At 42.9% G+C, this 23751-nt stretch overlaps 1 protein-coding gene and 1 pseudogene across 3 annotated transcripts in view; one reads left to right on the top strand and one right to left on the bottom strand.

The window, feature by feature from the left end:
• Hspbap1 (HSPB1 associated protein 1) overlaps positions 1–23751 on the top strand; it is a 45505-nt gene that overhangs the window by 14970 nt on the left and 6784 nt on the right. For all 3 annotated transcript variants that reach the window (XM_040750856.1, XM_040750855.1, XM_040750857.1), the window contains exons 3-4: positions 9308–9489; positions 20269–20405. In XM_040750856.1, the coding sequence (XP_040606790.1) occupies positions 9308–9489; positions 20269–20405 (319 nt within the window). The remainder of the gene's footprint in view (positions 1–9307; positions 9490–20268; positions 20406–23751) is intronic.
• LOC110341164 lies at positions 1471–4917 on the bottom strand (annotated as a pseudogene).

Below are 23751 nucleotides of genomic sequence, written 5' to 3'. Positions count from 1 at the left end.
AGAATTACTGTAGTTTTCCGGGCTGTGGTGCCACACACCTTTTATCCCAGCACTCAGGAGGCAGAGGCAGGAGGATCTCTGTGAGTTCAAGACCAGCCTGGTCTACAAGAGCTAGTTCCAGGACAGCCTCCAAAGCAACAGAGAAACTTTGTCTTGAAAAAAAAATGAGAATTACTGTAGTTTGGTGTCTCATTCTAACCACAGAATTGATTGTCCAGTTATTTTTAAATGAAATGCTAGACTTAAAATCAGATTACATGTTTTCCTTTTGATGTTGTGAAACAAACCTGCCATTCACTGAAGTATCTGTTACTGACTTGAAGAGAAATACTAAGTATGGTATTTTCACATCCTGCATAGAATCCAGGCACCACACTACTGCTGGTGGCTGGCATTCATTCACTGAGCTTGGTTTACCTGAATTCTGTGCCTTAATCTGCCACCTCCTCCCTAGGGGTCTAGGATTGTTACTGCACATGAACCATGGTAATCTGACATTTTCAAGTTAATACTTAAGCCTAAAAGGAGTTTTTAAAAGCCTCTCTGCAGTTGTAAGAACTACTGTGAGTTTTTACTAAAGGTAGCTTAATCTTTTTTTAACAATTGAAATAAAATTCTCATAGCATAAAATGTAGATTTAGCCATTCCAAACTATCTAATCAAATGGTGGTTAACATTTTCATAGGCTGTACGCCCACTGTCTAAATCAGAATGTTTTCATTTTCCTATAACGAAGGCCAGTGCTTTTTAAGCAGAGAGCCCCAGCAACAGCAGCCTGCTTCTGTCTGTCTAAGTGTCCCCATTCAGGATGTCATAATACCAGGCACAGCTCTGCTCCCTGTGTCTGCTTTCTTTCACAGCCTGTTTTCAGGGCTCATTCATATAGGAATGTAAACGGATCATCTCTAATCTGCAGTGCTTCAGGGTCTGATTTCTTTTTTACTTCTTTTCCATTCTTCTTCATTCCATAAACACCTAGTTACAAGTTGCACAAATCATTTAATTTTATAAAGGCAGAGAAGGCTATAGGAGTGTGTGTGTGTGTGTGTGTGTGTGTGTGTGTGTGTGTGTGTGTGTGTGTGAGTGAGTGATGTGGGCTGGGAGAAGGGACGAAGAGGCAGAAACTGGTCCACTCCCTCCACAGCCCTCACAGGACTGTGGCATCTGCAGTGGGCTCTGAGGAAGAGGTGGGCAAGGATCCAGGGGAGCTGAGGGATGGTGATCCCTAAACCCACAGCTTGCACCCCAAAACCTTCAAAGTGTGGCAGGGCTCAGAGGAAGATGAGGAGATTTGGAGACAGAGCAGGAAATGAAAACTCGAGTTAGTGGATACAAGATGGATGGGGTCATTGTGGTGCGGGGATAAACGTAGGTAAAAGGCTCAATATTAAATTGAGATGAGATTGGGAAGGATACCGTTATTTCACTGGATGACCCCTCAGCCTCTCACCCTGTATGAGAGAGGGACCTTCACCAGTCATAGCGATGGGACTGTTGGGAGGGGGAGTCCTCAGGTCCCTGGATAGCCAGGCATGGAAGTCTCAAGGTGTCGAAATTCCAGAGAATACTGCTGCCTGAATCGGGATGTCTCCCTTCGCCATCATCATCAAATGCTGCGATCTCACTTTCATCTCACTTTGATATAGTCCTGTTGTTCTTCCTGGTCCCCTGTGTGGTGATTTCGGGAGCGCTGGAGGATGTGAGCCCTATCCCGATGTGATGCCCAATGAACATCTGCTCTAGACCACTGTCTGAGTCCTGGACAGTCCTCCATGTCTCCCGGATCCCGCCTGGGGCAGAGCGCATCTCAGATGTCTCCTGGTAAACTTTCAGGGCACCATCCCCAGTGTTGAGAGTGGAGGAAGAAAAGGTCTGACAGTCTCCAGTGGCTATGTGTTCCATGTTTCCAATCATGTCATTCATCATCCCAAGCATGTCCATGAAGCCACCAGACATTCCCAACATCTCTAAAGGAGAGACAGCCCCAGCCTGCATCCTATGGCAGACAGGCCTGGTTGCTGGCATATTAACATCTGTGATGCTAAGGAAGAGGCTGTATCCAAAGCCACCTGCAACATGCGGCTCATGCTAACAGTGAATTGTGAAGGGGTCATCAAGAAAATGGGATCTGCAGGCTCCATGTCCATCATGAAGTGGAATATCTTGATCTTAGCGCCAAGGGGCTCCACACGGTCCCTGGCTCAGCTGCCCATTTGTCCAGCAGGAGCAGGGTAGCGCCCGGGATGCAGGGATTGGTCCACTCGGGAGTGCCTCATCTCCCGCACTGCCTCCTGCATCAGCTGCCACCTCCTTAACCCCCAGGCATCTGAATTTTTAAGCACCAAAGCACAATGCCACAGAAACATTCCATACCTGATCTCACAAGGCAAATATGTATAGCCTTTAGCCTAAAATTGTATGGTAATAAATACCACTATGTGTCTAAGGAAGACATGCAGTAGAAATGAATTTCATAGTAGCTTTGGGTTCAATCCACAAGATAGTTTATTTGTGTATGTAAGTATTCCAAAATCCAGAAAAATTAGAAATAAAAAATGAACCATTCCTGATCCTAGACTTTTCAGAGAAGGGGTACTCAGCTAGTGTGTATCAGCACTTCATGTCTTTATTACCAGATGATATTCTGCAGATAGCAATATGTATAGCTTGTTTCTTGTTAACTCAGCAGTAGATGGGAATGCAAGGGTGTTTGTTTGTGTTTGTTTTTGCTATTATGATAATAGTCCCATGGACATTTGAGTGCAGACTTTGAAGCTGAGCTGTGTTTTCATTCCTCATAAATATATAGAGCTAAAGGTAAGATCACCAAGTCATGTGGTATGCTTCCTCACCTTTTGTGGGACTGTCCAAATGCTTCTACCGCTATGTGCGAAGGTTCCTGTTTTTCCACCTCCTTGCAAACACTTCCCACCTCGTGCCTCCCTCTCTTCTCAGTTTCACCATGCTGGTGTGTGTGTGTGTGTGTGTGAGGACGTAATCCGTTGTGGTTCTGATTGGCCTTGTTCTATAATGACTAATGATGTTAGGTGTATTTTTGTGGTTGCATTAGCCAATAGCAATGTGTCTTCATCTTTTTGCTTGTTTTCTTTTCCTTTTTTTTTTTTTTTTAGAGACTGGGTTTCTCTGTATTGTTTTGGAGGCTGCCCTGGAACTTGCTCTGTAGACCAGGCTGGCCTCCGCACTCACAGAGATCCTCCTGTCTCTGACTCCCGAGTGCTGGGATTAAAGGCTTGTGCCACCAGCGCCCAGTTTTTGCTTGTTTTCTAATGGAGGTTTTAGTTGTTGAGTTGAAAGAGTTCTTTATATAGTCTAGAGATTAGGTCCTTGTGAGATGTATAACTTACAAAGGTTTTCTCCACTCAGTAGGTTATCCTAATACTTTGCTCCTTTTAAAAATTATTCCTTTGGGATGATGTAAATGGCTCAATAGTAAAGCATTGCCTGTGCCCTGAGTTCTGTCCCTGGGAATATAATGATGGAAGGAAAAAGTCACATCTGACCTACACACACACATAAAATAGTTTTTTAAAAAACATTATGTCTCTTGAACATATATGTTCCCTCAGCATAGGATTATGACATGAAAGAATTGTTCAGATTTTGACTTACTGTGTGACCCTGGGAAGGTCAATTAACTTTTGTGTATGGTAAAAATATTTTCAAAACTAAGTGATTTTTCCAGGTGTAGTGATGTGTACCTTTACTCCTAGCACTTAGGAAGTAGATCTCTGTGAGTTCTAGGCCAGCCAGGTCTACATTGTGAGACCTGTGTTAGAAGAAAAATAAAAGCTCTTGTGCACAATGCATTTAGAGTAGTGCCTACATAGTTAGTATTCAACAAATATCACTTTAAAAAAAGAAATAATTGTAAAGTGAAAGTATGGTCTGTGTGTAAAAACTAATTGGAAAAAGTAGAAAGGCCACAGAAATTGAAAGATATCTTATTATGCTGCTCAGGCTATCCTGGAGCTCATTCTGACCAGACTGACCTTGAACTCTGGAGGAGAGTGTTTGGATTACAAGTGTACACCACCCCAAACAAATGTATAGCACAGGCTGGCTTTGAACTCATAGCCTCCACCTCCTTCATTAAATCCTATGTGTGTGTGCCTGTAGTTTTTTGTGTATGTGGGTCTTTTGCCTTCATGTGTGTCTGTGTACAACATGTGTGCCTGATGCCCATGGCAGGCAGAACATCAGATTCCCTGAAAGTAGAGTTACAAACCATTGTGAGTTGCCATGTGGGGGCTGGGAATCATTCCCAGATCGTCTGGAAGAGCAGCCAGTGCTCTTAACCACCAAGCCATCTTTTTAGCCTGCCTCCTGAGTGCTGGAATTAAAGGCGTGCACTACCACCACCCAGCTTGGTTACAGGGTATTTTTTAAAACAGTTTTTGTTTTGTTTTGAAGCCAAGCATGCTAGCACACACCTTTGCTCCCACCACCTGGGAGGCAGCGGTAACCTGATCTCTGAGTTTGAGGCCAGCCTGCCCTACACAGTAAAACTGTCTCAAAACCAAAAACACAATGCCTTCCTGAGTTTATTTTAGGACACAGCTGGTAAATAGCACGTAGGTCTTTAAACCCATTTTTAGTCAAATTAATTTGTGGAGATGAGGGCTCACTGGTTGCACTGTACTTCAGCCAGCAGCAAGTACCATTTTAGAAACAATGTCAAACATCAGTGAGTTGGAGAGGAGCAGAGTGGCTGGAAGTCCTGTGCAGAGTCACTCTCCACACGTTGTTCCTTCTAGTTTGTAAAGTGATGAAATTCTAAAATGGAAGAATAGTTGCCTTCCTGCTGGGCAACTGTATATACTTAAACCCTTTGTTTTAGATTTAAAAGCAAGCTCACTTTGTATTTTTCTGTGAAATCTTGCACTGGGGCAGCTGCATCTTGCCTAATACTTGGCAGTAAGTAGCTGGCGGTGGAACTGTCTGGACTGCTTTCACATTAAAGAGAAGAACAAAATGATAAAGCAAACCAAGGAAAGCAAGCATGCGACCAGAGGGGACTGTCACCAGTGAAGTCAGAACACCACTCCAGAGCGAAATCATTATGTAAATGAAAAGATCTGTCACTTCCATTCATTCTGTTCATCTCAATTTTCCCCTGGCAGTAACAATTCTCAAATGTAATTTTTACATTTGTAGCTTTTCATTTTTAACATGCAGAATTTGCTGTGACAGGAAGTAAAGTCCTGTAATGAAGCCAAATTTTGAAGACTGTGAGGCAGACTTGCTGGTGGTAAATGCCATCATTGAAGTGTCCTGTTCATTACACCCCAAGACCAAGTTGCTCAGTCAAGGGCTTTAGCATCCAGTTAGTCAGTTGGGTTGAATTCTGTGAAGGGAACACTCGTGCACTTTCCATAGAGTTTTCTCTCAGGATTAGAAAGGCTCCCTTCTCAGAATCACGAAAACTGTCTTGCCACATCCGTTTCTGTTAAAATAAATTCTATTTACTCTTGGTTTTATGATAAATTCTTGAGGATGCCAATGTTATAAGCGCTTATATTATCAGTGGTTTACAGCTTGCCAGACGCTGGTCCTAAAATGCTTCACAAGTTCTCAAAAGTGAAATGCTTTTAAGTATATAGATTTTTGTCTTTTAGATCAACATGGCCTGCTAAAGTTTTCCCATTTCCCAAAGGTGACAAGTTGATGAGATAGATGGATTAGATCACATCCTGCCTCTGTCCGGTCTCTGTGGTTTGGTAGTGTCAAGAAAAGTAAGAGAAGGGACAAAAGATGATTGGATAATCCCAGTGGGTGAGGAAGGAGGGAGAAGAAAGATGCTGAAAGAAGAGCTTGACTATCCGTCTATCTGTCTAAATTTGAAACAGTTCCAGGTCAACAGTGGACAGAATAGGAAGGGTTAATGATAGTGCCTGACATTTACTGAGCATGTGCTGTGTGTCAGGTTCTGTGCTGCCCCCCCCCATCCTGAAAGGGTTTCATACTTTGCAAAGGAGCTCATGATTAGATTTCTTAACTATTAATTTCCTCATGCTCATCTAAAACACTCCTTAACCTGTAGAAGATTTCCTTCCATTTAGCGTAGTCTTGACTCCTTGGCATCAGACTCAAGGCAATGTGCACAGATTGTAGACTTCCCCTCAGAGCGCCACTGGTTACTGTCGGCTGTGCTGCTTTTCCTTTTCGAAGTGTCTGTGGCACAGTGTTCTGTACTTCATTACATGGGTCTGCAAGTTCTCTGTCAGTCTAGTTAAAGCTTCATCTTTGTCTGGACTGGGTTTGCTTTTAGTTTCTGAGGTTGGATGTATTGTTGCTCTCACCCTGCTGTGGTGAATACTCGACAACAGAGCTTAAGGAGCAGAACTTGATTTTGGCTCATAGTTTAAAGGGGTACAGTGCGGCTGGGCATGATGTCACACGCCTTTAGGAGAGCCAGGGCTGTGTAGAAACCCTGTTTCAAAACAGCAGGAGAGGGATAGAGTGCATTGTGGTGGGAGAAGCATAGCAGAAGGATTGGCTCAGTCGGTGTAAGCTTCTAGCCTTGTCCTTTTAGCCCTCCATCTGCCACTAGACCCCATGTCCAGAAGGTTTCACAGCTGTCATAATTAGGGTTTCTATTCTGTGAAGCTTTTATAAAGGAAGGCATTTAATTGGGGCTGGCTTATAGGTCAGAGGTGTAGTCCATTATCATCATGGCAGGAAGTATGGGGGCACACAGGCAGACATGGTGCTGGAGCAGTGACTGGGAGTTCTACCTCTGGATCAGCAGGCAGCAGGAAGAGACAGGGAGCCACTAGGCCTGGCTTGAACTTCTGAAACCTCAAAGCCCACTCCCAAGACACACTTCTTCCAAGTTCACACCTCTTTATTGTGCCACTCCCTGTGGGCCTATGGGGGTCATTTTTATCCAGAGTTCCACAACAACGTCCTAAAGCAGTATACTGGTTTTTTTTTTTTCTGTTGCTTTCATAAGCAGTTCACCCCTGGGACAAAATTCAAAGACCTTTACCCATGAGGAGCATTTCACATTCAAGCCATAGCATAGGTGTTGTGCCCACTCAGAGAGGACCCCAAGGCTTCAAGGAGCTTAATAACACCGAATGCAAGTACAAGAAGGTTTGCTTATTTCCAGAAAACCAGCTAGCTGGGGCTTTACTCTGTAAGGAGGATTTTTAAGAAAAAAAAGAGGGGAAGGGGAGTCCTAAGGCTACAAAGTCTCAGGTCACAGGGTTCCCATGGTTACAGAGATGACTTAGCATACCAAAGGTTATCATGAGACAAAGGGCCTTGAGAAGACAGAAGAAAGAGTCCTGAGGTTGGTAGTCTCAGTAGGGTTCCCATAGTTACAGAGATTCCTTGCATATCAAGTTGTTTTTTCTTTATGGTTTTTCAAGACTGTATTGTGTTGGAGGCTGTCCTGGAACTCCCAGAGATCCTCCTGCCTCTGCCTCCCGAGGGCTGGGATTAAAGGCGTGGCCACCAATGCCCAGTGCACATTAAGTTTTTATACAAGGTTATCATGAGAGGAAGGGCCTTGAGAAGACAATAACTGCATTTGGTTAGGTAAATTGGCACATCCTGTGATTGTGGGCTAAGGGAGTAGCTGCCAATGATGTTGCAGCTGCTGGTGGGTCTGAGCTTCTGATCACGTAACCCCCGTCACTTAGTTGGGAACTTTTATTCTCCTTATTACGTTTCATCATTACATTCTTCCCCTAGTCTCTGAGTATTGCTTTCTCCATCCATTTTCCTCGGTGGCCCAGGCTGGCCTTAAACTCAGTGTCTTTATAACTCAACCTCTTCAGTGCTGGTGCTACAAACATATTTGACTCAAGACTGTTATCTTATTTCTTTTGTGTCCCTACATATTAAGCACCACACTTATCAAAAATTATGCACTTGCCAGGTGTTGATGCCGTGCTCGGGGAGGCAGAGGCAGGCGGATCTCTGGGAGTTCAAGGCCAGCTTGGTCTACAGAACGAGTTTCAGGACAGCCTCCAAAACAAAATGTCTTGAAAAACCAAAAAAAAATTTATGTGCTTAGTAAATGAGTTAAGAAATGAATGCAGACATTAAATGGATATTGTCCAGCTTGTGATTCTGAACCCCAAAATCACCAAGAGGCCCATTTCGATGCAAAAGCAAAGAGTCTTTTATTATAGATGTTTAACGAATTAACCCGGGCCCTTCACCCCTCCACCATGGCAGATGGCTGGAGAAAGACCCCAAGCAACGTCGAGGCAGGGACCTTATAGGGCAGCATAAGGGGAGTGTCTAAGGGTATAAAACAGTCTCAGGATTGGTGTGCTTCCAGGTTTGGGTGACCCGCCCTGTGTTGATTGGTCAACTGGTTGTTATGGCCCATAGGCCCTCCCAGGGCCATTGCTATGCTCTGTAAGGCACTGTTGTACACTCTCCATAAAGCACACCCAGAGCTGTAAAGCACAGCTCTGCCAGCTAACTTCTGATTGGTTCCTTGCCACAAAAGACAGGAGCTGCAAGGTCATGCAAGCACATGTTAGCCTGTAATGGCTGCTAAAATGGGGGACTGGTCACTACAATTCTAAGCTCTGTTTGTAAACATGCAGTGCAAAGTAGAAATTTTTCAAAAGCCACTTACTTCCTTTAAGTTTTTTTCCTTTTGTTTGTTTAGGTTTGGTTTTGGTTATTGAGACAGAGTTTCTCTGTAGCCTTGGCTGTTCTGGAACGCACTCTGTAGCCCAGGCTGGCCTCAGAGATCCACCTGCCTTTGCTTCCCAAGTGCTGGAATTACAGGGGTGTGCCAACACCTTACATTTTTTTTCAACTTTAATTTTCATTTTGTTCTCAAGCTTTTTGAGCATAGGGTCACTTTACACTTAAAAATTCCCAATGACCCCAATGATGAATTCTCTCTCCAGTGGTCTCCTATTTTTAAGGCAGTGAGGACCCCAGTGATGCAGGCTCTCTCCTGTAGTATTTATCTTTTTTGTTTATTTTTTGTTTTTCAAGACAGGGCTTCTTTGTGTGTCCTTGCTGTACTGGAACTAGCTCTGTAGACCAGGCTGGCCTTGAACTCACAATGATCTGCCTGTCTTTGCCTCCCAGGTGCAGGGATTAGTGTGCCATCACCACCCAGAATCATAAATCTTAAGAACAAAACCATTCTTTTTGTTTTATTGTGAATGATTTTAATTGTTATATGAACAAGTACAAAATTCATTTTTAAATGTTGGTAGACAATACTTTGATCAATATTTGCCTTTTTAAAAAGTATTTAGATGATGGGCTTGTTAAACATTTCAAATTGTATTTCCTTGTGTTGCAGTTCCTCAGTTTGAAACTGCATGTAGTTACGTGGATGCTACACTTGAGGAGTTTCTGACCTGGAATTGTGACCAGTCTAGTGTCTCTGGACCATTTAAAGATTATGACCATTCCAAATTCTGGGCTTATGCTGACTATAAATATTTTGTCAGTCTGTTTGAAGACAAGACAGATGTTTTCCAGGTGAGTTATGTATTCTTTGTAGTCTTGGTAATCATTTGCTCCTGAGAGTGATCCTAAATTTGAATTTCCCAGGTCCCTTCTTCCTTAACTGCCTTTTTCTCGTATAAGTAGTTACATGAGACCTGACCGTTTGACCCACTGAAGCCAAAGACCTGCTCCAGAGAGGCTGACATTTGTCTTCTGCGGATGAGAGGCACTTCCTCCACACCCTTCCACCTTTAAACCATGTAGAGAAGCATAGACTGTGTAAAACTTCGTTTCCCCTTGGCCTGCACAGAAGTCATTCTGTCAGTGGGGAGGTGGGGATGGAAGCGGCTCTCTGGGCGCTCTCTGTGCAGTCGAGTTGACCAGGCTTCCTCTACCTTCAGTCTCAGGCTGTGGTTTCCTCGGTGGCTTATGGCCTGAGGCAGAGAGTTCTGGGCTCCTAGTGTTGACAGACGCCCTGCTGAAGTGTAGGAATAGTTGTAGAAGGAACAATATGGAAGTTCTTTGCTGTATGTTGGTGTAACTGACAGCAGGGTTTGTAGACGACCACCATGTCCTTTTCTCTTTAGTATATTCTATCTCAAACTGCCAGTTTGTTTGTGGAGGGATTTCACAGACTCCCTTCTCTGGTTTCTGTTTTGCCATAGGTGTGGGGCAGGAGGGAGTGGTCCCAGGGAGCTTGTTTATATGGCTGTCTTGCCATCCTAACAGGCGTTAACTCCAGAGTCCTTCACCATTACTAATGATCTGTGGAGGGAAGTATTTCCCCTACAGTCTGGCTACACCCTGCCACAACCCTCCACTCCCCACCCCCATCCCTGCCTGCCCCCCATGACCACTCCTGCAGTGAACCCCTCACCTGTGTGGTGTCCCTGTACCCCATGACCACTCCTGCAGTAAACCACTCACCTGTGTGGTATCCCTGTACCCCATGACCACTCCTGCAGTGAACCCCTCACCTGTGTGGTATCCCTGTACCCCATGACCACTCCTGCAGTGAACCCCTCACCTGTGTGGTGTCCCTGTACCCCATGACCACTCCTGCTCTGGCCCCCTCTCCTGTGTGTGGTGTCCCTACCCCCTCCCTCCTGACCACTCCTGCTCTGGCTCCCTCTCCTGTGTTCCATGCTCATCGGCTCTCACTGTCCCCATTCAACCTATGGGTTTTTTTTTTTTCTTATTGAGTCAAGGTATTCACGTAGTTACTGTAACTACAAATAGTTTGTGACTTTTCTTTATTAATCTTTTAAAAAGTTAAAAAGATGTTTTTTACAAAAAGAGATTAAAAGCATGCACCACCAGGAACTGGCTGATCTTCTGTATGCTTATGGCCATGAAATAAATGTGTTGATTTTGAAAATGTTCAGTAAATGGTTGCAAATCTCCACACCATGCAGTCATCTTTAAGTGATACTTCTGAGGTAGGTGGGGGTTCTTATAATTTTTATGGATCTTTAACCCTGGAACTCGCAGATTTCATAATTAACTTTTAGAATACTTTGGTCTTCCCCACACCCCCTCAATTACTATGTAGATTGTACTTCCACCTTCACCTACCCCATTTCAGAAAAATCTTGTGCAATAATGGTATTTACCAAGCGCTCACATGCTCTTGGCCCCTCTAAGTGCATTGCATTTAGGATTCTCACAGTAATACTGTGATTTCACGATTATCTGTTTTAGGGAAAACAAGGCACAAAGAGGTTGTGTAAACCTTTTCTCAGAAGGGGTTTCTTCTAGTTAGGTGAAATGTGTCCAGCCATGCTGAGTCTGGCTCTTGCTCATAGTGAACTTGGTCAGGTGTCTGTCCCATCCCAGGGATACACACTTCTGGGTGTACATATGGCTTGGCCATTGTTAGAGTTCTCAGTGAGCCCTTATAAAAGCTGGTAATTTTAGCCAATGAGTTCATGTCAGTTCATGTAGTAGTAGTTAGTTCCCTCTTAAGAATAGTCAAGACTGTTAATATTATAACATTGTCATCTGACAGTTTTCTGGGTACCAACTCTTTGTACATCATAGGTACCTAAGGTTTTGCTTTTAGAAATGCAATTAGCTTGGTTATTAAATCATGCTTGTTATGCTTCCAAGCCTTTGTATATAGGCATGAGATTATTGGTAAGTATTTAACCAGGAGATAAAGTATAGCTTCAGCTCCATCCTGTCAGGGTTCCATACAACCCTATCTCAAGAAACCAAAAAGTAAAACAAAAAAAATAGATAACATAATAAGCCCATTATGTGTTAATAAAAATTATATTCTAAGATAATATGCTTTGAAATGTAATGTGATTAGAAGAATGGGTTGCTTTATATTTTCTGCAAGTCATCTTACTGCCTGGTTACAGGACACAATTGGATTCTCATATCTGCTGCTGCAGCATAGCTGTTGCAATTTTTTGGTCTGTTAAGAGATGAAGAAAATCTTGTCTCAGCACATGCAGCTGAGAAAAGGGAAGTATTTAACAATCTTTTCAGGCAGTTGTGGAATTCTTTAGAATATTACACCTAACTTGGTAAGGGCTATTTTCTTTTCTTTGTTTTGTGTTTTGTTTTGTATTTTCAAGACAGTGTTTCTCTGTGTAACAGTCCTAGCTGTTCTGGAACTCATTCTGTAGACCAGGCTGGCCCCAAACTCACAGATACCTGACTGCCTCTGTCTCCAGAGTGCTGGGAGTAAAAGCATACACCACTACGGCCTGGTGGGCTATTTCCTTAAAAGTTCATTAGTTGCAGTATAGACTCTGAAACCACAATGAAAGAACTCTTTGTGTTCCTATCATAAAATCCCCTGCCCAACTTACACAGAATGGATCTCATGTAATGTCGATCGTTGGCTGTTTGGAAATGTTGGGTTTCTGAATTGTGTAGCTCTCCCACATTGTTAGTGTGCGACAGGGTGCTTGATGCATTCCATTCTTTAAACTCACATTTGTGGGGTACCACATCGTTTTTACAGGAGAAATTTTTGGTTCTCAGCTTCCAAAGTCATACATCTAAAGTACAGTTTCCAATATCACTTTCATTCAATACAAAATGTTTGCTAACTTATCTTGTGATTTATTCTTTGATTTGTTGCTTATTTTATAACATTTGGTTTATAATATTTGGTGGTTTTTCTAACCATCTTTTTGTCATTGATTTGGTTCTATTGCGGTCAGAAAACATATTTGGCATATTTCAGTCCTTTTAAACGTATATAAACTTGTTTCACAGCCCAAAGTATGGTTGATGAGTGTTCCATGCAAACTTGGATATTATGCACTATTTTGTTGGGTTGAGTACCTTGTAAGTCTCCTTTAAGTCAGGCTGGGGTTCAAGTGTCACTCACATCCTTATTGATTTCTGTACATTTGTTTTATCTGTTGTATAGAGAGGGACACTGTTAGCTCTTTTCCTCATTTTCTATCAGTCAGGTTTTGTTTCGTATTAGTGACCTTTTACCATGTTTGTCTTTGATTGATATTAGCACTCAAAAGAAATGTTTCATTTAAATCTTAACTTCTGTAAAACTCTAGAACTTATGAACTAATTTATAGTGACAAAGTAGGTCAGTGGTTGTCAGAGAATGTGGTTTGTGGCGAGATGTGAATCATGAGGGGACACTGGGGAAGTTTTGGACATGGTCAGAATGTTTATCATCTTGATGATTATCTTGACAGAGTCTCAAGAATGCAGGTGGATCAAGTTCATCAATCAAATGCTTTAAATACATGCTGTTTGGTGTACATCAATTATATACATCAATTATACCTTTAAAACAATATAATAATTGGGGCTGGAGAGAGGGTACAGCAGTTAAAAGTACTGACTAATCCAGAGGACTACGCTTAAATCCCAGCACCCACATGGCGCTTACCAACCACCTGCAACTCTAGTTCCAGGGGATCTGATGCCCCCTTCTTGTCTCCTTGAGAATCAGGCATACCCTGTGGTTCACAGACATAGATGCAGGTATAACACGCATGCACTTAAAATGAAGATAAATACAAGATAGTGTATTCTAACTGCACTATCTTGACGCTGACAGTTTTATTCACTGTTGCCTATACACAGTACAAGTATCAGCACAATGAAATAGACAAGTAACAATCCAATAATATTGTGAAGATAGTTTTGTCTTCACAGATCCTCAAAAGGGCCAAAGGGAGGGAGTCTCTTGAGTCTAGCATTGCTTCTATAATTATTCTATTCTTCTGTCACTGTCTCCTCTAGCTCTAAAATAATTTCTTCTGAAAATTATACTCTTCAAGTCATATTTAATATTAAATACTAAAACATACTAATTGTGTTCCTAAACATTTAATGACTTGAAAATATGTCTGGATAGCATTTAAGTCCCTCCTCAGCTTCCTAGCCCAACCATTTTGTCTGCATGAGCTGCCATCTGGTCTCCTCATTGACTGCTGGGCAGACCATGTTCTCGCCCACCTCTCACCTTTGCTCAGATCCCCTAAGTTTTGCCTAAGAAGTTCTACTTGGGGCTGGCTCAGATTCAGCCTTGGCTGTGAAACCTCAGCCCCTTAAATAGCATCCTTTTATGTACGGTTTGGACTAGTATTTCATAAAATTGTGTCTTGGTCCCTGAGCAACATTGGCTGTGTTCTTCACTTGTTTCTCAGAACTGCTGACATAGTCCTGAATGTGTAATAAATATTTGAATATTCTCCTAGTCTTTAGCATCCTTTAAAGGACATTTTGACTTAAACCCCTGGCGTTACCCTTGTCAAATGTTCTGGGCCATCTAGTTAACTGAATGTAGCATCTGTTGATTTTGGTAAGAAATTTCTAGCTCTCTTTTAACTGAATGTAACATCTGTCGACTTTGATAAGAAATTTCTAGCTCTCTTCAGCTTCTACTAGGTTTTTAAGTTTTCACTTACAACCTCTAGTTAATGTCTCCATCTACTTAATCTTTTCTTCCTTAGAGGAGATTAATACTCTGTTAAATATGCCATATTTATATATTGACAAATAAACTGGTAAATGAACTGGCATAATTGGAAAATGCATGGTAGTCTTGCAGGTGGCCTGAAATTATTATTTTGACACTCACCTGACCTTTTGATATAACAGAATTAGTCTTCTGGCCTTTAGTTACCTGTTAAGGCCATCGACTCAGCTAAGCATGTCTGAATACTTTGTCTCTGCTACCCTGGGAAGAGAGGGAAGTTGTGAGAAACATCTCTCTTATCTCTTGGAGTTATTGATAAGCGTTCTAAAAATTGAGACTGTGAAGAATCAGCATATAATAAAGGGATTTTGTCCCCCAAGAATGTTTTCTGGGTAGATTCTGTTTCAAGTTGTGATTGAGGCTGGCTCCGGAGAGACAGGAGCCTCATTAAGTCAGCGGGATATAGAATCTGCAGAAGCAATAACTGGAAGATTAGCTCAGACCTGTTGGACTTTGTGGCCTAGCTGTGAGGATGTGTGGAAATGGAAGCAGCTGTTTTTGGAAATGATTAAACGAATCTCAGACAGGGGTGCTTCCTGGTGAGACATAGAATTTACATGATTAAGAAGTAGAAAATAGAATTTAGGTGTTTACCCAGTAGATAGATACTTAATGGCCTCTTCTGTTTCTGTATGTCTGGGTCATTTTCCGGAGGAAAAAAGAGAGTTTAAACTCTGTATATTAACAATAGTTAACAATCCTGTTATTTTTCAGAGTTCTGGTTTTATTGCTCTTGAGCAACGTTGTTTTTATTCAGATGCAAGTTCATTGTGGAATTGTGTCTAGTTGGTTGTTCTATATCATGACCTGTTAATGGAAAATAGCTAGAGTGAGATAGTGACTTTAGGTGACAGAAGGAACATTCCTGAGCTGAGGCATTCAGAGCTGTCAACATCGACTCATTTAAACTCTGGGCTGTAGACGCTTACCCATAATGTGAGGATGGGAACAAAGAATGTGGAAATATCCTGTGAAACTGAGAAATTTAATCATGGGTTTTTAATTTTGGGAGGAGGGAGGGTATTGGATTTCGTGGTAGACTAACAGAAGCCGTCATTCTGCTTTGTAAGATTATACCAGTTTTTCTTTAGTGTTTTGTTGTTGTTAAACTGTAAAAATATGGATGACTTCATTATGTGTACAGCAGTCTTTAAATGGAGTAATGGTAATTGAACTCATTCACCAGGATAGGCTTAAGGGTTATTTAGGAGCTAAGCATGGTGGCACATGCCTTTAATCTTAGCAGAGACTGGCACACAGGTGGACCTGAGTCTGAGGCTATCCTGGTCTAAAGAGGGAGTTCCAGGGCAGCCAGGAAACCCTGTCAAAAGCAAAAAAACACCTTTTTTTTTTATCTAAAAATAGACCCAGGAGCTCCTATGAGTAACCCAACAGTATTGGAGAAGTCACCTTAGTGAGAGACTGAGCTGTCGTGGCACTTTTCCTGACTCGTTTTTTATGTCAACTTGACACAAGCTAGGGTCATCTGAGAAGAGGGAACCTCAGTTGAGAATATGTCTCCATAAGACTGGGCTCTGGGGGGGCATTTTCTTGATTAATGATTGATGTGGGAGGACCTAGCCCATTGTGGGTGGTGCAACCATTGCCTGGTGGTCCTGGAGTATACAAAAGCAGGCTGAGCAAGCCTCCATGGCCCCTGCTTCAGCTCCTGCCCTGACTTCCTTGGTGCTGGACTCTTTCCTGGAAGTGTAAGATGGGATAAATCCTTTCCTCCCAGGTTGCTTTGGTCATGTTTTATCTAGGAACCAAAAAAAAAAAAAAAAAAAAAAAAAAACAGTGTTTAAAGCCTATGCAGAAAGATAGAACCAAGACTCCACCAAAAAGTATGTTTTCTACTTGAACTCAGTGCACTTTCTAATTATTATTGTGCCACTTAAATGTTGGTAATGGTTTAGGAATGCAGTACACTATCAAGAATATTGAGGTATCCTTCTTATTTTTTACTGTAGTGTAAAGCCTCCGTTGTTTGGTGTGTTCAGGGCCCTTTCATTTGCTTGCTTTTGTTGTTGCTGTTGTTTGAGACAGGGTTTCTCTGTCTGTCCTGAAATGCACTGTATATATAGACCATGCTGACCTTGAACTTACAGAGATCTTACTGTCTTTGCCTCCCAATGGGGGGACCCTTTTAACAAAAATATGTTGACAATTTCACACACACACACTCTCTTTCCCCAAACCTCTCTAATCTGCATCATAGTCCTGTTAACCCCCCTTTAAGTTCCTTCCCACATTTCATGGGGTTTTTTTGTTGTTGTTTTGGAAGAAGTTAAGTTTTCTGAGTCCCACTGATTTTAACCAGGATCATCTATGTGAACATGGGTTTGGAACTGTCCATTGGAGCTTGGTGGGCTCCTTAGCAGGTATACCTGGAAAATAAGGCCCACCTCTCCCTGGGAGTCCTCACAGTTCTGAAGCAAAGTTTTAGGGTTGACAGTCCTAAACAGGATATTGATACTACCACCCTTAAGGCTCAGGAGCCATTGCGGGGTTAGGAAACCTTTAATTAAGAAAGGTGAACCAGAGATCACTGTGATAAAGGTACCTGATGCCAAGTCTGATGACCTGAGTTTCATCCCCAGAACCCACATGGTAGAGAGAGAGGTGATGCTCACAAATTGTTCTCTGTCCTTCACACATGAGCCATGACACACGCTATCAATAAATGAAAAATTTTGGAAAATGAGTAAACTGTCAGTATAGATTCTCCTTGTTGGTATATGTATCTAGAATAATCCAGTTGCCCAGCACTATTACTTTGACCTGGCTGTAGAAACGGGAGGATTGCCTCCCCAGAAGAAAGAGACAGCTTTGGGAAGTAATGGATGGATGACTGGTCTTTGCTGTGGCCCGTTAACTGTTGTCTACATTTGTCAGACATAGAGAACTCTGCTCCAGAACAGTGCATTTTGGCATATTTAAATTTTATCTCAATGGAATTAAGTTGAAAAGGAAAATAGATGGAGGGGGCCGCAGTTTCCAAATACTTCTTAGTATTTTTTGTTTGTTCATTTTCTTTTTCGAGACAGGGTTTCTCTGTGTAGCTTTGGAGTCTGTCCTTGAACTCACTCTGTAGACCAGGCTGGCCTCGAACTCACAGAGATCCGCCTGCCTCTGCCTCCCGAGTGTAGGGATTAAAGGCGTGCGCCCCCATCACCTGGCTACTTAGTGTTTTAGCAATGTCTCCCCTATGAATGTTCACCTTCACCGGTGTCAAAAAGGTGTCAGGCATGCCTTTGAATCCTCATTTTTTTCCTTTGAGAAACTGAACTACATATGTCCATATCAAATAAAACCATCATTATGTGTAAGTCACATATAATACTCAGAACACCATGATAAGCAGGGCCATCCAAAGGGAGAGAGGAGCCTTGTCTGCCCTGCTTCTCTGTTACAAACCAGGATCGTTTCTCATTGGCCAACCAGTTTATAATTTGCCCCGTTTTATATAACCTGTGAGTGAACAGTGCTCTTCTAGTCATGAGATATTACCATGAAATAAATACATAGGTGAGCACATCAGTATGCAAGTACATGAGAACATGTGGGGGGAAGGGGGAAGACCAAAGGTCAACGCTGGGTGTTCCTCTGGTATAATCCACTTGATTTGTTTTTTTAAGACACTGCCTCTCACTTGGCCTAGAATTCCTTGATTAGGTAAAGCTGGCTGGCCCGAGAGGTTTCTACTGTCTCTGCCTCCCTCCCCAACACTGGGTTTGCGAGTGGGATACCGATCCCAGCTTCTTTTGTGTGTGGGTTCTAGGGATTGAACTCTGGCCCTCATGCTTGCACAGCAAGCACACTATTGAGTGAGCCATCTCCCCGACCCCTTGATACATTCCTATGTGTCAATTCCATCCCACTTATCCTAGACATCTTTTTTTAATGTATTCTTTTATTACTTCCACCATCTTCAAATTTGGATGTTTTCCAGGATCCTCATCTTAAGAATTTAAGCCAAACTTTAAAGCCATAATTGACTTTTCATCCTTGCACAACCCATCATTAAAACATAGCAAAGCATTCCACTTAAATTTTTCTTAAATAACCTCATTCCTTTTTTGAAATAATTTGTATTATAATTGCATCATTTCCCCTTCCCTTTCCTCTTTCCAATCCCACCCACGTACCCCCCCTTTCTCTTCTTCAAATCATAGCTTCTTTTTCTTTAACTGTGCTTCATATATGTGTGTGTCTTCAGCAGTGGGGGTTCGGCTTCTACCTCTGGGGGCACAACCAAGAGCAACAGCAACACTTATAATGTTTCGGGGGTCTCTTGGACATCCCTGACAACCCACTGTTTCATCACTTAAAATGTTTTTTCTAGTCTTCCTCAAAACCATCCATTGAATGTCGTTTTAAAACTTTTCTCTTTGAATAAAACTGAATTTCCCCTCAAAAGAAGGAGCGTTTGGGTTGCAGATAGTGAGTTTTTTTTTTGAGGTGCTTGCATGTATGTGAATACTCTGCCCATTGAAGTGTTTTTGTTTCGTTCTTTAAAAAGAATCAAAGGGAACATTAATGATTAAAGAATACGCCACCATTCTCGCATGCTTGTGTCACTAGCTGTTCTTCTTTTCTGACTTATGAGTGGGCGGGACCTGCCTCGGCCAGGAGAGCCCAGGTCTGCAGCAGTGTGCTGTCTTTATTGCACTTAGGGGTTCATGACTTGGGGCAGACAGCAGACTCAGTCACCTGTGAATGACTGTTCCAAAAGCCATTCCTGCTTGAGCCAATCACCTGGTTGAGCCTGGTTTAGAAGCATGAGCTTTAAATGACTGAGCTCACCCATAAGGCTTCTTATGTGGCCATTACACTGCAAGGGTGATAAAGTGCCTGTGCCCACAGCACTGTCTCCTACTGAAAGGCCTGTGGCCTCCTGACTTGAACTCCCATGGTATTCCCGCTGCCTACACTATCTTGACCCCAGGTAGCTATAGAGTTATGCCTGCTGTTTATTAGCCTGTCTCTAACAGGTGTAAGAGTCACACCTGGTGGGCCTAATTTATTCATTGATTTGCCACAAGCTCCCAAAACAGTTCCTGGCATGGTATAAATAGTATTTGATGAATGGCTGCTACTACTGAGGTTATTCAGGTATTATTGGTTGAAAAGTTTTCCCATAATACCCTGAAAACCTAACCCCTCCATCTCTTGCATTTTTTGTAAGAAAATATATGCACTAGGAACAGTTGTTTTTAGGGGCTGGAGAGATAACTCAGAGGTTAAAAGCACTGACTGCTCTTCCAAAGGTCCTGAGTTCAATACCCAGCAACCACATGGTGACTCACAACCATCTGTTGTGAGATCTGGTGCCCTCTTCTGGTGTGCAGGCAAATATGCAGACAAAACACTGTACATGTAATAAAAATAAATAAATAAATTTTTAAAAATTATTTTGAAAAAAACAGTTGTTTTTAAAAGGTGAATATGTCACTGGGCGTTGGTGATGCAAGCCTTTAATCCCAGCACTCAGAAGGCAGAGGCAGGTGGATCTCTATGTATTTGAGGCCAGTCTGCTCTACAAGAGCTAGTTCCAGGACAGCCTCCAAAGCCACGGAGAAACCCTGTCTCGTAACCCCCCCCCCCAAAAAAGAGGACTGGCTGCTCTTCCAGAGGTCCTGAGTTTAATTCCCAGAAACCATATGGCAGCTCACAGCCATCTGTAATGAGATTGGTGCCCTCTGCTGGCCTGCAGGCAGACATACAACAGAATACTGTATACATACTAAATAAAAGAATCTTTAAATAAATAAAAGGTAAACATGTGCACCACTGTAGATGATGGTCAGTTCCTGATGGGCTGTACTTTTTTCAAACAGGAGGTGATGTGGGCTGACTTTGGGTTTCCTGGAAGAAATGGACAGGAAAGTACACTGTGGATCGGCTCCCTGGGAGCCCATACTCCCTGTCATCTGGACTCCTATGGTTGCAACTTAGTATTCCAGGTACAAGGAAGGTAATGTGTGTGTGTGTGTGTGTTTCCACTTCTGTGCGTCTACACACAAATTGGAACAAGAAAAGGAAGAAGGTGGGGTCAGATAGCAGCCCCACCCCCATCCATTCCACCAGCCTGTGACAAGGCACTCTTCCCTTCACCACTGTTCTGTTTCTTTCTGTGTGAGTGAGGGGACGTGAAATGACTTCCGTGTGTCTCAGCCGTGATCAGGATTCTCTTAGCTATTTTACCTGGCTGTGTTCACATTTCACTGCCTTCCTCCACCTTGCAAATAAGTAAGAACAGATAATAAGTTCACTGAAAGAAAGAGACCTCGAAGTAGCCTCTTGGATGTGATAGGAGCCAGGAAGCCTGAGTTACACGGTTGGTTTTTGGTTTTTGGTTTTTCTTTGTTTTTTCTTTTTTTTTTTTTTTTTTTTTTGATTTTGATTTTTCGAGACAGGGTTTCTCTGTGACTTTGGAACCTGTCCTGGAACTTGCTCTATAAACCAGACTGGCCTCAAACTCATAGACTGGCCTCTGCCTCCCGTGTGTTGGGATTAAAGGCGTGCACCACCACTGCCCAGCTTGTGTAGCTCAGGCTGGCATTGAACCCATGATCCTCCTGTCTCCGATTCCTTCAGCAAATCCTACCAGTGTGTGCCACCACAACTGGCAGGTCACATGGTTTTTATGTTCCTCTTGGACTAAATGTTAGTCAGTGAGTTTGTGTCTGCCTACTGAGCCAGTACAGTGTATTATGTAGATGAGCTTTGTCTCCACCTGACTAAGTGGCAGAACCAAGTGGCCAGCACCCGTTAGCCTGGAGCTTGGCAGCCTGGAAGATGTACCCCGTTGTCCTATGGAGGGTTATGCTTAGGTGTCATAAGGAGGGTGTACCCATTTGTCATACATGCAGCCTTATTTCCCCTAATATTTAATGCCCCAGACTTCCCTTCTGACCCTTTGCGACATTTGCAGGGCAACTCATAGAAGATGGTAAAAATGGCCACAAACAAATTCCCACTGAACACAAAAATGATGAGTGGATCTGAGAGAAATAGTGTGTGTTTGGAGGGGTGAATGCATGTCAGCTGGGAAGCTGGGAAGTTCATCACATCCTTGCTAAAGGCTAATCTTTAGGTTTAGGTATACTGTTGTATGCCGGGAGTCAGCAGGGCATCTGGTATGAGTTTCTCTGCCCTTCTACAGGTAAGAGTTTGGGAACTGAAACATGATTCAATAGGGCACTGCTTTAGATTGCCTCTTATCTGTGGTGCTCTGAATTGGGAAGGGAACCAAAAAGAAAAAAGATAGGTTTTTTCTTTGATTAAAAATATAGCTTTGCTGTAACTAACAGCATACTTTTCATTTCCATGGCACTCTGGTGTAATAAAATATCTTTAGTAAATATCTATTGCATGTCTATCAAGTTTCGTGTGTTAGAATAAGTGCAGAGAGCATCCCCAGCCGGGTACCTGCATCATAGAGAGTGATGAAGGGAGGATGCTTGCTCTTGAAGGAGTCTTCAGGGCATTGGAACTGAAAGATGGAAGAGCCAGCGCTTCTGCAGGAAGGATCAGCTGTTTGTGTAGTGGCCTTTGAAGCAGAGTATGTGTTTACATTATGTCACTCAGATGGAAGGGACACGGTCCCCAGAAAGCATGGACTGTGCAGAGGACCCTACAAAATAGGAACAGTAGGACTAGGCAGAAAAGTCAGGGTGGAGCATAAAGGTCTTGACTCCCATCCAGACACCCCAATTCTCCATCCCTTCCATGTACAGAACCATGGGAGGCGTTTGAGCAGGGGATGGCACGGTGATGCAGTTCTCTGCTAGAAGGACTACACATCTTAAGGTGTGGAACCTAGCAAAGCAGATTGGATAGCTTGGCTGTGATGGCTTTTCTCTGGGGAATACTACGTTGGTGTAGGGGATGGAGCCACAATCTAGAGAAGCCAAAGACTGTGTGTCCTGGGTCCCCATGAGCCTGAGGGACACTGAACAGACATCGGTCTCTCTCTACCGCTACTTTGGACATGAAGTTAGACTGACATCTCTTCAGAGCCCTTCCAGAATTAACTTCTGAATATACCAAATAACCAAAAATGACTTTCACATTAGCAACGGAGCTGGGGAGTGGAACAGCCATTCCTGGAGAGGCCGTCAGTCAGGCATCTGAGCCTCGACAGTTCTCACCCAGGGGCTGTGTGATTGGTAGGCTACCCTAGAATCCAGAAGTCAAATACTTCACCGTTCAGTGAAAGCTTCTTGGTAGCTTGAACGTGGCAGCCACTGCTTCCCTATTCAGAAAGGACTAGTGGTCCGGGGCTGGCTGTCCCTGCTCATACATGGAAGCCTTATGACTTTTCCTCAGAACCGGGGCTTGGTTCTTTTCCTCTGTTCCCTTCAGCTCTCCTTCATCTCTATTCACATCCTGTCCTCTGCCTCATCACTCTTCCTCCTATTACTATATGGATTTTTAGAGTTTTGAGAAATTGGATTTATTGCCTCCTTTCCTTAAAAAAAATCAAGTGTATCAAACAGTTTTATTTTTTAAAAAGAGCCTCAGTTACACTCCTCTTGGGTTATGTGACATTAGTTACAAGTTTCTCATCCTTAATAGATCAACTTAACATGTCCAGACAGGAGGCGACTGGAGGCTGTTTGCTGGGGAGAGCTTTCGGGGTTTACTCAGGTTAGTAGTAGAGTACAGACATTTGCAGCAGGGAGATGGCTCAGTCGATAAAACATCCTTGCACAAACATGATGGTATAAGTTCAGTACCCAGCACTGTGCAAAAGGTACACATCTGTAACTCAGGTGTAGAGCGAGTCAGAGACAGGAGGCCCCAGGGCCTCACTGGCCAGACAGGCTCACCAATCAGAGCTCTGGGTCCAGAGAGAGATCCTGTCTCAAAAAATAAGGTGGCATGCCTTTGTGGCACAGACTCTGAGCACTCGGAGGCAGAAACAGGAGGATCTTTAATGTCCCCAGTCCCCGAGGCAGGTGTTTATGAGTTTGAGGCCAGTCTAGTCTCCATAGCAAGTTCCAAGACAGCCAATGAGGTTACATAATGAGACCATGTCTCAAAAGACCAGGGGAAAAAGAGTTAAGCAATGTATGATGAGGAAGACACCATCGTCAGCCTCTTGCCTCCACACACATGCACATATATCTGTGTGACATGTATAAACACATAGCACACGTATGTACACAAAAAGGAAAGGTAACGAAAAGATAAAGATTATTCTAGTTAGCTTCAGGGTTAGGAGTGAAAGCAGTGGTAAGGAAGTAAGCTTTGACATAAGATGCAAAAAAAAGGGGGGGAAAAAAGGCATCTTACAAAGGCGATCCTGTCCCTGC

Source organism: Mesocricetus auratus, unplaced genomic scaffold (genome assembly GCF_017639785.1).
Source record: "Mesocricetus auratus isolate SY011 unplaced genomic scaffold, BCM_Maur_2.0 Super-Scaffold_100008, whole genome shotgun sequence".
Classification (NCBI taxonomy): Eukaryota; Metazoa; Chordata; class Mammalia; order Rodentia; family Cricetidae; genus Mesocricetus; species Mesocricetus auratus.
This window is presented reverse-complemented; position numbering and strand designations above follow the sequence as displayed.